Source organism: Apium graveolens, unplaced genomic scaffold, assembly GCF_009905375.1.
Source record: "Apium graveolens cultivar Ventura unplaced genomic scaffold, ASM990537v1 ctg8048, whole genome shotgun sequence".
In the NCBI taxonomy this organism is placed as follows: domain Eukaryota; kingdom Viridiplantae; phylum Streptophyta; class Magnoliopsida; order Apiales; family Apiaceae; genus Apium; species Apium graveolens.
The window spans coordinates 39070-52821 of NW_027420844.1; the positions used below are offsets into that span (position 1 = coordinate 39070).

A 13752-nucleotide genomic window follows, 5' to 3' on the forward strand; every position below is an offset into this window, starting at 1 on the left:
GTTCCTGATATGGTTGACATTCCACAGTGAAAGGACTTAGAGCCACAGGTTCGTGCCATAGCCTGAGATTCCAGAGATTCCCCAGATGGAGCAGAGTAGAGCCACCTGTATATGCACCCCAGGAGCCCTATTTTGTTTCCTGCACCACTAGCTATCTATGCCCCTGTGCCCGGGGTATACCAGTTTCCGCAGCCAGAGTTTATGGATGAGGTAGTGGTGGATCAGCCATTACCATTGCCTTTTCGAGTTCCCGTACAGATCTTCGCGAGCCTCGCACGGTTCTATATCAGCGGTACCAGTCAGAGAGAGAGAGGGTCAGATGGCAGGATCGGTTAGGAAGATTTTTGAGTTGTTTGAGACACAGGAGGACGGTCTAGTTCGAGCACTCCGACCAGACTACATCTTGAGAGAGACTACGCCGGATCCATAGGGCTGGTTCTCAGTTTACTGACTTGAGACAGCAGGACATATGTACAGAGGCAGCATATCACAGGGCGATGAGACTCACAGAGTTAGTATTAGAGGCTTTGCAGGAGGAGCTGAGCCGTGTGCCACCTGGATTCTGATCTCAGCAGACAGTGGAGTGTTGTATCTCGTATATTATCTGTAGATAGATGCAGTGTAGTATTGTATGACTAGTTTGTATGAGTGTAGCTACTAGTTTTGACTGATAACAGTAGCGGAATGACTAACATATTATAGACTTTTGTATCAAGCATTGACACCTGCAGCTGGTGTCCTACCTATATATATATATATATATATGATGACCTTTTCACGTTTTCTTTATTTTATTTTTCCAGTCATTTAAGCATTTACATTTATTTTATCGTTTTACCGTCGCATATTTTAAAAATGTTTTTTTTACAATCATGTTGTACCCTTCATATTTTCAAAATTTAAAATTATTTGAAAATGATTTTTAAACATTGCACTGTTTTTACTCACTTATTTTAGATATTTGATAAATTGTTTTCTTTCCCATATCAACTGTTTTAACGTGTTTTAATATTATAAAGACTTGTTTCTATCTGTATCACCTGTTTAGTAAATTGTTATTAAAAGAACCAATTGTTTTATTATCAGAAATATGGCACCCAAAAGAAAAGCAAGACCCGACTCGTCTAACGGAAATACTGAGGGCCAGAACGATAACAATCATATGGATCAGATACTTCATCTTATGCCACAGCAGATGCTGATGATGCAGCAACAGATGCAGCAGCAACAACAACAGTTTCAACAACAAATGCTACAGCAAGCCGCTCATCCAGAACATCAAGTACCACCAAAAAAGAGCCCGAAGATTGAAGATATTCCTGTAGTTTATGAGTTTCCCGATATTTTTCCAGATGAACTTCGAGGACTACCTCCAGATCGAGAAATCAAATTCACTATTGATTTGGCACCAGGGACTGAACCAATTTCAAAAGCTCCATATCGAATGGCGCCTGTTGAAATGAAAGAATTAGCAAAGCAATTGCAGGATCTTCTCGACAAAGGAATTATAAGGCCGAGTGTATCCCCATGGGGCGCACCAGTATTGTTCGTGAAAAAGAAGGACGGTAGCATGCGACGATGTATTGATTATTGTGGGCTGAACAAGTTAACTATCAGAATAAATATCCTTTGCCTCGTATTGACGACTTATTTGATCAACTGAAAGGAGCAGCATGGTTTTTGAAAATCGACTTACGATCAGGCTATCATCAGTTAAGGATCAAGGCAGAAGATATTCCAAAGACTGTGTTCAGAACGAGATACGGACACTATGAATTTCTCGTGATGACTTTTCGATTAACTAATGCACCTGCAGCATTTATGGATTTGATGAACCGAGTTTTCAAGAAGTATCTAGATAAGTTTATATTATATGATTGATGACATCTTGATTTATTCAAAGACAGAAGAAGAACATGCAGCGCACTTAAGAATGACATTGGAGACATTACGAAAGGAACGCTCTATGCGAAATTTTCAAAATGTGAATTTTGGTTGAAGGAAGTGCAATTTTTAGGACACATCATCAGTGTTGAAGGAATTCAAGTGGATCCAGAGAAGATTGAAGCTATTCTAAATTGGGAAAGACCAAAGACTCCAACGGAAGTCCGAAGTTTCTTGGGATTAGCAGGTACTACAGAAGATTGTTAAGGATTTTGCAAAGATAGCCACCCATTGACGAAGTACACGAAAGAATGAAAAGTTCAAATGGAACGAGAATGTGCAAGTTTCTAAAAATTGAAGAATCGATTAGTAACCGCACCTGTACTTGTTTTACCTGACGATCAAGGATATTTTGTCATATACAGCGACGCTTCTTATCGAGGATTAGGATGTGTTTTGATGCAACATGGCAAAGTGATCGCATACGCTTCTAGACAGCTAAAGCCACATGAACAGAAATATCCGATGCATGATCTTGAACTAGCAGCAATCGTATTCGCACTAAAACTCTGGAGACACTATCTATACGGCAAAAGATGTGAGATTTACACGGACCATAAAACCTTGAAATATATTTTCACGCAGAAGGAACTCAATATGCGACAGCGACGCTGGCTAGAGTTAATCAAGGATTACAATGTTTCAATCAATTATCATCCAGGCAAAGCTAATGTAGTAGCAGATGCGTTGAGTCGAAAGGAATGATTGAACCTGTTAACATCTTCGGAAGATTTAATCAAGGAATTCGATAAACTGGATATTGAAGTTCGTGTTCCAGAAAGCTCTACCGAAATGATTTACGCCATGACCTTTCAGCCAGAATTATTGGAGAAGATAAGAAGGTGTCAGGAAGAAGTAATGGATCATAAAACCAACAATTTATAAGGAGAAGAGATTACCAGTCAGAAGGATGCCAAAGAAATTTTTCGAGTTGCTTCGAGAATCAGGATACCTAATGTACCGGAACTGAAAGCGGAAATTTTACAAGACGCTCATAGCTCAAGATATTCGATTCATCCCGGAAGCACAAAGAGGTAGAGAGACCTGAAGGAAAACTTTTGGTGGCCAGATATGAAGAAAGAAATAGCGGGATGGGTTAGTAAGTGTTATACGTGCCAAGGAGTGAAAGCTGAACATCAATGCCCTAGCGGATTACTACAACCACTAGATATTCCCGAATGGAAATGGGAGCACTTAGCTATGGATTTCGTAGTAGGACTTGCAAGGACGAAAGCAAATCATGATGTAATTTGGGTTATCATTGATCGATTAACGAAGTTAAAACATTTCCTTCCGATCAACGAAAGGTTTTCACTGGACAAGTTAGTGCACTTATATCTCAAGGAAATCGTAATGCATCATGGAGTACCCGTATCTATTGTATCGGATCGAGATCCCCGTTTCAATTCAAGATTTTGGAGACAATTCCAAGAATGTCTAGGAACCAAGTTAAACATGAGTACCGCTTCTCATCCACAGACGGACGGGCAAAGTGAAAGGACTATTCAGACCATTGAAGATATGATATGTGTATGCGCGATAGATTTTAAGGGCAATTGGGATGAATATTTACCGCTAGTGGAATTTTCTTACAATAACAGCTATCAAGCGAGTATCGGGATGCCACCTTATGAAGCTTTATATGGAAGAAAATGTTGATCACCTACATGTTGGGATGAAGTTGGAGAACGCAAAATTCTAAGTCCAGAACTGATTCAGCAGACCAAGGAAAAAGTAGAACTTATCCGAAAGCGACTTGAAGCAGCACAGAATTGAAAGCATAAATATGCAGATCAATCCAGAAAAGATGTGGACTATAAAGAAGGGGAACATGTACTGCTAAAAGTATCGCCATGGAAAGGATTAACTAGGTTTGGCAACAAGGGAAAATTGAAACCTTGTTACGTCGGACCATTTAAAATTTTGAAAAAAGTCAGAAAAGTTACGTACGGATTAGCTTTACCACCCCATATGGAGCATATTTATAATGTGTTTCATGTATCTATGCTTAAGAAGTACAACCCTGACACAAGACATGTAATAGAATTTGAGCCCAAAGAACTTCAGGCAGATTTATCGTATATAGAACAGCCGATAAAAATTCTAGTTCGGCAAGAGAGGGTATTAAGAAATAAGTCTGTACCATTAGTGAGAGTTTTGTGGAGAAACCCAGTGGTTGAAGAATCAACCTGGGAGCTTGAGAGTGATATGTTAGAAAGGTATCCTCAGTTATTTTCATAGCGTGATTTTGAGGACAGAATCCTGTTGGGGGGGGAGAATGTAACGACCGAGAAAATTACGCTCGTATTATATTATAATAAAGATATTTATGTGTACTATTAAGTGATTAAATGTGTTGAGTCATTAAATCCTAATTGCTATGTGCTACGTGTCGTCTGTTTTGATCAGAATGTGATTCATATATTTATTGAGTATTTTATCGTAAATTATATGTTTTATATCAAAACCCATACAGCTCAAACAGTGTTTTAAAAGCCTGTATTTCAAATAAAATCGTTGGCCCTATTTTGCCAAAAACGACCTGTATCATATCGCTATTTTGAACCCCTAGACATTTTACAAATTTACCTTTTTCGCGAAAGATGACTTTTCCGGACCACTTCGGGTACCAAAGCCCCACAAAATCATATTTTTATTTTTATATGATCATGAAATTATTATACATCATTTTTCTTTGCATTTTTGTAATATTCATAATTTTTGGGAATTTTTAACATTTATTTTGTATTTATTGGATATTTAAAAATTCATTATTAATAGCCAAAAATTATAAAAATTGGGGCCAAATATTTGTATTAGGTGTGTAATTAGCTCCTTAATTTTATTTAGGGGTATTATTTTCAGTACTATAAATAGTTGAATTAATATTAATTTTTAGTTAATGAATTATTAAAAATCAGTTTAATTAAATTAGAAAGTGTTGGTGACAAGTGTGTTCTTGAAGGAGGGAGAAGATCAATCCATGATTTTGGGAGATTCACTAATCCATTGAAAAAGCTCGAGTAACCGATACAACCTTGTGAAGAGACGAATCTATTGATATTAATATCAACAACCGAGGTTCGTTTAATCTCAAAATCAATTTTTATGTTCTTGGCATGAATTTCGGTTTTTGATTGTGAAGAATCATTTGATTGTTTGGTTGATGCAGTAAGTTTTGTTGTAGTCCTAGGAGTGATTAGGTATTTTTATTTTAATTTTATAACCCCTAAACCGATGTGCCGAGTTCATGGGTTTTAGTGTTTCTGATTTGTTTTTTTTAGAATTTTAGATGTTTTTGATTAATATGAACTGTTGGGAATGATTATAGCAGTCTGTAGCGTTGATTTGGTATATGTTTTGGGAATTTTGGTTCATAATTGGGTAAGAAACGATTCTCTGAGGAGGTTCATCGGAAAAAAATGGAGTTTTGGCCGGAGAACGGGATGGAGTGGTCGTCGGTTGCGATGGAGAGGGTGGTTGTACGGTGAGAGAAGAAAGGAACGATGTTGCAGCTTAAACGAGTCGAAATCATTATGTTTTGGCCGGGGTTTAGGCTCGCCGGAAAGCTCGCCAGAAACGGCCACCCTAGCGGGGTTCTAGGCTGTTCTTGAGGACCCGGGTTCGACCCGGTTTCAACCCAGAATTCGACCTGGGTTTGATCTTCAAAACCCGATTTCCATTCCCTGTTTTCTTTCTGGATTTTTAATTATTAATTATATTTTATAAAATCAAAAATCAGTTTTAAAAATTATAAAAATTAAATAAAAATAAGTTTTAAATTCTGAAAAATATTATTAATACTTTCAGAAATATTTTAATAATTTAGAAATTTGAAATTAGTTATTTGTTTGATTATTTAATTATTTATCTAATTATTATTAGTTATTTTTTAATTAATAATTAGGTAGTTAATTAATAATAAGGATTAAAAATAATTGAATAATATGATTAAAGATTCGATAATTAGTTCTATAATATGAATAACTCGTACCTATCCGAAAAAGTGAACGATATGTTGGATTATAATAATAATAATATAATATTATTATTATTATTATTATTAGAGCGATAGTTAATTATTCGAGGAATATCGTAAGAATTATTCGAATCGAATAGTTAAATACAGATGATCGATTTAATCGTATAAGTGGTAATAAATTATAATTATCAGTAATAATAAGTTGATAGGTATACGAGGAATGCGAGTAACTCATATTTATACGAGTAGTTGATCGTTGAGCTAGATTATGTTGCGAATAATAATTACTTATTCGATGAATAACGTAACTGTTAGTTGCATCGATTATTTATTTGTAGATAATTGATCTAATCAAGTAAGTGATAATAATTTGTAAATAATTGTAATTAATCCTAATAATTAGGGAATAATAATTTAAAAATATAATAATTATTAAATAATTATTTAAAAATATAATTAAGGATTATTCAATTATAATTAAATATTTATAATTATTATATTAATTAAATCTTGTTTAATTCATAATAATTAAACCGTTAGTCTGATTTGAGTGAAATGAAGACCCTTAGATTCAGAAAAATGAAACAAATCCAAAAAATAATTGCAAATTATAATTTCTTCCGAAAGAAAGTCATCTTGTGATAGTTAAAGGTTTATAGGCCCTAATATAGGTAGAATCGGGTCAAATAAATCCCGAAAAATTATAAATAAAACCAAATAGGGTTAGTTAATATGGGTATAAGTCTAGTATCGATTCTAAAAAATAATTGTCAGATTAAAATCAATTATGTGCCTTATGTGCTATGTGCTTTACATGATTATGTGAACCTTATGTGTTATATAATTCTTTATATTTATATACGCGAGTCAGATAGAAACGCATGGGTAGATTATTAGGGTTACGTGGTATCAATTTGAGATACGCGTATGTAGTAAGTTATCTAAATGACTACCTTTCCATGATTGATTCAGTATCAGCAAGGCAAATCAAGCAGGAGACCAAAGGCGGTGAGTTGAACCAGGTTAAGTATGCGCCAGGCAAGTTTTTCCCCTATTCTAAATTCAGAATAGTAAAATATATCCTACTTTCCATATCAATTACACATTGATAATTCTTGTTCATATACAATGATACAAAATTGATACACAATTATTGATTCTTGTTTCTATTTCATTTCGATTCTTGATTTCTCCAAATTTATTGAATCCTCTATTCATATTCCAATATTTTCACCCTTGTTACATATATTATGATATATCCTAATGTTGGGATACATCAAAAGCATTCCGATTATTCCGATGCTCATCTTTGGACTGGATGGTTACCATACGGATTGGGTTTTACCCAGACCATTAATTAATAAGTCGTAGTTTCCTGAGTACTCCCTATGTTGGTTGGGTCTATAGGTGGGTATAGATCCGCACTGTATCCTGACTGATCAGCATGTTATAGTGTATAGTTAGTTCTTGTTTCCAGTCCCATTCATTTGGCACTCGCCAGTAATGGCACTTTATTTTTCCATACATATAGAAATGGTTGTTCAAACCATCAGAATTCGATTCATTTATTTTCTCTTGTTACCACATATTGTTACAGGCTTGTTGAGCAATTTTTGGCTCACCATCTTTTATTGTTATTCCTATTTTTTTTCAGTCAAGGTAGAGAATGTAATCCATCAGAACCGCATAGTCAAGAAGCGAGTCAAGCAGCGGGACCCTCTTATACCAAGAGTGTTCATCCCTATCCCAGAAAAGAGCTTTGAGTTACCAGATCAGGTGTAGCAGGATAAGTAGTAGTGTTGGTTTGAATTAAAGTTGTTTGATGAGAAATGTAGATAGAATAAAGGTTTAGCAGGTTTCATTCTCGATGTATAAAGGGAAGACTGTTAGGAGTTGTCCTACATCATTTGTGGGAGAGGCAGATTGGTTGTTAATAAGCAGCGAGTTAAATCCGTTAGTATGATCTTTTGGGATGTGCCTAAAAATAAATTTGTGCGGTATTGGCCCAAAGCAAAAAATATCATACTAATGTAAAGTTAAGACTGAGACGCGGCCCAACCTACTTCCTCAACTTTCCATTTCTAAATATCTAGGTATGTTTCTACATGACTTCATCATATTCTTACACTTTATATACACCCACAAACACAATAAAACAAACTTTCATAGATACACTTAAATGGCAAGATGAGAATATTAGAGCCCTGATAAGAGAGGGTGATGAAAGGGAAAAGTTGGATAAATGCTGCAGTATTTATTTTAATGATGCAGCAATCTGAGAAACCTGAGAAGTCAGTTACCAATATTAATACGTAAGGAAGACGGAAGTTACAAATATGAATCAAAAACCTGAGAAGTCAATCTCGAGGGTTTTTAAAAGTTTGGATCCACTTAAATCTTATCTTGCAAAATATCTGCAACATATAAATGAAAATGTTGTCAGCAAGAAACGTAACAGCAGTAGTGGCTTTTGGGACTTGGTAGTGGGCACAGAGAATAATGATGATCTATCTTTACTCAATGGCTACAGTTGGGAAGATTACTATAGAGAGGGTAATCACATAAATAAGTGTGATCCGTGTTCCAATTTTCCTGCTGGTTGTGAGATTCATGAAGTAGTATGCCCAAAACATAAAAAACAGAGGACTGAAATAGTTGTTCAGATACTTGATGACAGAACTTGCACTAGTAATCTTACGACAGTGAACTCATGTGCCGAACATCTATTAGAAGTAGTGGTGGTTGAAGCTTGCATAAATGCTACTGAAGTTAAGCATGAGGATACTATATCGGGATTGGTAAATTCCTTGCTGACATTTGACAAAGTTTTAGAGCCTCACACCAATGACGCACATGGTATCTATTCAGCAGATTATTCATTAAAACAACATTCTTCCATTATTGAAGAGAACGTAAATTACTCCATTCGTACATCTAGAGGTTGTTAGGAGTTGTCTTACATCATTTGTGGGAGAGGCAGATTGGTTGTTAATAAGCAGCGAGTTAACTCTGTTAGTATGACCTTTTGGGATGTGCCTAAAAATAAATTCGTGTGGTTTTGGCCCAAAGCAAAAAATATCATACTAATGTAAAGTTAAGACTCGCACGCGGCCCAACCTACTTCCTCAACCTTCAATTTCTAAATATCTAGGTATGTTTCTACATGACTTCATCATTTTCTTACACTTTATATACACCCACAAACACAATCGAACAAACTTTCATAGATACACTTAAATGACGAGACGAGAATATTAGAACCCTGGTAAGTGAGGGTGATGAAAGGGAAAAGTTGGATAAATGCTGTAATTTTATTGTTTTAATGATGCAGCAATCTGAGAAACTTGAAAAGTCAGTTACCATATTAATACATATGGAAGACAGAAGTTACGAATACGAATCAGAAACCTGAGAAGTCAATCTCGAGGGTTTTTGAAAGTTTGGATCCACTTGTATCTTATCTTGCAAATATCTGCAACATATAAATGAAAACATTGTCAGCAAGAAATGTAACAGCAGTAGTGTCTTTTGGGACTCGGTAGTGGGCACAGAGAATAATGATGATCTATCTTTGCTCAATGGCTACAGCTGGGAAGATTACTATAGAGGGTAATCACATAAATAAGTGTGATCTGTGTTCAAATTTTTCTGTTGGTCGTGGGATTCATGAAGCACTATTCCCAAAAATAAAAAACAGAAGACTGAAATAGTTGTTCAGATACCTGATGACAGAACTTGCATTAGTAATCTTACGATAGTGAACTCATGTGTGGAACATCTATTAGAAACAGTGCTGGTTGAAGCTTGAATAAATGCTACTGAAGTTAAGCATGAGGATACTAAATCGGGATAAGTAAATTCCTTGCTGATATTTGACAAAGTTTTAGAGCCTCACACCAATGACGCACATGGCATCTCTTCAGCAGATTATTCACTAAAATAACATTCTTCCATTATTGAAGAGAACGCAAATTACTCCATTCGTACATCTGAAGCCAATGATGCATGGCAGGTTACCAAAAGCATTATCATCTGCAAGCTATAGTAAGTTTAATAAACAAAAGGAGAGGCCTCGATTAATAATGGCAAAAAATGTAGACAGTTAATACAAGATTGTATTAAGGAATTGCGGGAACTCGTGCCACATGGGTCCAAGGTATGTTATGTGGACCATTTCTTTTGCCATTCTAATCGGTGTGCCTCAATGTTCATCATTTAATGTATTTTGAATAAAATTTGATGATCTCATAAAAAATTCTTATGCAAGTATATATCTTTCTATAAGTCTTTGCTATAATTTATTAGACATTCATTTCCAAAATCATGACTTTTTGTATAAAACCCCTTTCTGGATTTAACACTTTCTACAAGGGAATAAGATACTTCAGAGATAAAAATTTAGCAAACAAAAAGTTAGAGTCTATGATATTAGTTATTCTTTCTTGGTAATTTACTCCGGTAGAATTCTGCAATTGGTTGACCAGGAAATTGTTACATGTGGATCTTTCAGTTATGAGCAAGGATCAAGCTGGGCAATGGAAGTGGGAATTCACTTAAGAGTTTTACCGGTGACGGTAGAACATATTGTTGCAAGTGGGCAAATGTTGGTAAAAGTTAAATTTGGGAGTGCAGTTGAAAACCGTTGTGTACTTATTAAAACATTACAAATGATTCTTTTGAAATGCCCTAGTGAGTAATGGGAAGCGGGCTACTCTCCGAAAACGGGCGATCTTCTTCTTCTTTTTATATCTTTGGATGTTTGAGGGGAGTGATCATTCCCATTATCTAGAATATATTGAAATAAGTCTTTGTACTTGTATCTAGATGCTATGTGAGGATCGCAGCCCCTTTCTTGAAATTGTGAAAACAATAAGGAGCTTGGGTTAGCAATGGACATGTTTGGCAAATCTTATAAGCAAGCTTATTGGCTTATAAGCCCGCAACAGCTTATTGACGAGTGTTTGTCGACCCAACTTATAAGTTGAATTTACAAGTTATAAACTGATAAGTTGAATGTTAATAACGAGGTACTTAATCTTAACTTATTTTTATTTTTAATTTTTTTATCAGTTTTAGTTTTAAAATATATTTTTTTTAAAATGTCAATCAAACTTAAAATATAAGAATTAAGATAATATATTTAAAAATTATTTATTTTAGTTTATTTAATTAAAAAAATCTAACTTATAAATTAAATTATCCAAACATTTGTATAACTTATAAGCATTTATCAAGTTATGACTTATCACTTATCAGACGCTTATTCAACTTAAGTTATAAGTTAATTATATTAAAATTTCCCAAACGGACACGTATTAAAGGACGGTACAGAAGTCTACAATGGGAAAATCTCGATATACTATGTGGTGGATATACTATTCTTTGTTAAACGTGCCATGGCAACTTCTTGATTCTATTGCATTTCAAGTTGCAAAGAACAATCAACTTAATAAAAGACTATTTCTACAATCCTTTATTTTCATATCCTTGGACCTGACTGGTTTTATGTTACAAATGTAATTTATTATGTTTAAATTGTTTTTAAATTGATACTCTTTGCTGGGGCAGGACAATATGAACATGGACAAATGCACTGTGCTCACTCTTGAAGATATTGCAACAAAAGGCATTATGTTCAAGGGCTGTGACGTTTAACAGATAGGACTGTTTAGAAGACAACACACTATAAACCTAGAAGAATGGTCCTTAAAGTATAATTCTCTTTTTTGGTCTCTACACGAGTGGTTTTCGATTTTTTGTTCTATCAGATCTTTTTGCCACTGCAAAATCGTATGGTGCTGCAAGGGAGCGGATCTTTGTTTGGTTTTTCTTCTTGGTGAAGTTTCGTGAGAGTTGTGATAGTGTCATGTTGAATTCGTGTAATTTTAAGATGTGGTGCTGTATAATGAACTATCAAATGAAGTTTTAATTTAAAATTTCTTTTGAAAGCTTAATGTCTGCTGTGTTGTTATTATTACGAAATAAAAAAATATAGCAAACATTCTGGATTTTGATAAATTTATACAGGCATGAGCTATATTACCATTTTTACTGTCCCGGAAAATTAACAGCCTAGCATCAAACAAACACTGCTACTTTTTTTCTTGCAACTGCCTGTCTGCCATTTTTTCATAGCTTATAGTGAGAAAGCGTTGGTGTACCATACATTGCTCTGGACTGATGGTAGAGTGCATATTCCAAGGGCACTATTTCCTTGTACATAGGTTGGTTGCTGTCAGACATAAGCTCCATTATCGGGCCGTATGGCTTCAGTAAGTTCTTAGCACTCGGATACAGAAAACATGCTGCTGATACCCTTATTTGATCACTGTGTGCCAGTACTCTATGATCTGCACTTTTGAATTTGTCGTTTGAAATAATCTGTACTCACAAAGTAAGGAAAAAGAGTTATTTAAAAAATTTGAAAATAAAAAATCGCTCTGTTGGTTCTGGAAAACTCAGCAGTATACAGAGTACGACAGTATCAGAATTGTAACTTTTATATAATTTAAAAAAAAATAAAGTATACAGCTACCTGCATAAGATCTCCAATGTGGGCTATCAGAGCACCGGGAATTGGAGGAACATCAACCCAGTGATCTTGATGAAGAAATTGGAGGCCACCAATTGTGTCTTGTAGTAGTATAGTTAGAAATGTAGGGTCTGAATGCCGTGGAGCTCCAAAGGCAAGATCAGGCTCAGGGCAAGCCGGATAATATAACCAGGTCAAGAACTCACTTTTCATGCATTTAATGCGCGACAAATAGTCACTGCTTAACCCTAAAGCTTCAGATAGCAATTCCGATAGGGTCGCTCTCAGTTTGATCATTGACTGCACATAATCTCCCATTTCTTTCCTGCGAAATAAAAAGAAAAATAAAAAGAATAAAGGGAAGATAATTTTATATGAAAAGACCATATATGGGGAGAGAATTAAAATACATGCACATGCATAAATAATATATACATAAATTTCCTGCTATTTTGACCACCAAATATTTTTGAACATTAATAAAGCACATGAATAAGATAAAAAAAAACACACAAAGTGAATATTAACTCAGATTTTGTGGTGGCAGTTTCACGGATATTTGAAGTGATTCTAGTATTAGTGTGGCTTCTTTCAAATGAGACTGAAAATGAATTGAATTAACCTCAAATGCATATATAAGATCTTGAATTAAGACTCGCATGTACATAAAATTAATATTTATTAAAATAAATATTCATAAATGATATTACTATAAGATATGTGCAGGTTATTATTGATTCCACCTTGGATGCTTTATCATCCTGGAGCGGAACTCAAGCCAGAATGCAACCCGCGATTCCTTTAGCAACTATAAACGAAATTCATCACTAAGCCGAAAATGACAACAATTTACATTAAGGACATAAGAATATAAAAAGATAGTAAAAGAAAATTTGCACATATTATACATAAAAATTAAAATGGAAGAGGCAGTAATCAATTAATTATTCTTTTGAATCATTCTTTCACTGCAAAGATATAATCAAATATATAAGAAGAAAGACACTATATTCTGACTTCTCAACATTTGCGCCTTTCACAAAATTTTCCACGGGTAGAGATCCAGTGTAGAAATTTTCAAATCAAATAAATTCAAATGGTGAATTAAAAGATATAAGATAGAATCAAACAATATAATGTTGAATTTAATATGTGTGGACATATTAAAAAAGAATTTTCAATTAATCGTAATAAAGGCAAAGAATGTAAAAAAGATAAATAAGGTATAAAGAAAATAAAATTAGAGTATATGGGAAAAATCTTGAATTAATTATAAATATAAATACTGAAAAGA

The 13752-nt window shown here is 34.5% G+C and overlaps 1 protein-coding gene across 1 annotated transcript; it reads right to left on the minus strand.

Annotated features, from left to right (window-relative positions):
• Window positions 1–11849: 11849 nt before the first annotated feature.
• LOC141704602 (1-aminocyclopropane-1-carboxylate oxidase homolog 10-like) lies at window positions 11850–12784 on the minus strand. Its single transcript, XM_074507820.1, has 2 exons — window positions 12462–12784; window positions 11850–12307 (listed from the first exon to the last, which is right to left on the minus strand). The coding sequence occupies exons 1-2, from the start codon at window positions 12774–12776 to the stop codon at window positions 12056–12058; spliced, it is 567 nt and encodes a 188-aa protein (XP_074363921.1). The 5' UTR covers window positions 12777–12784; the 3' UTR covers window positions 11850–12055.
• Window positions 12785–13752: the final 968 nt, after the last annotated feature.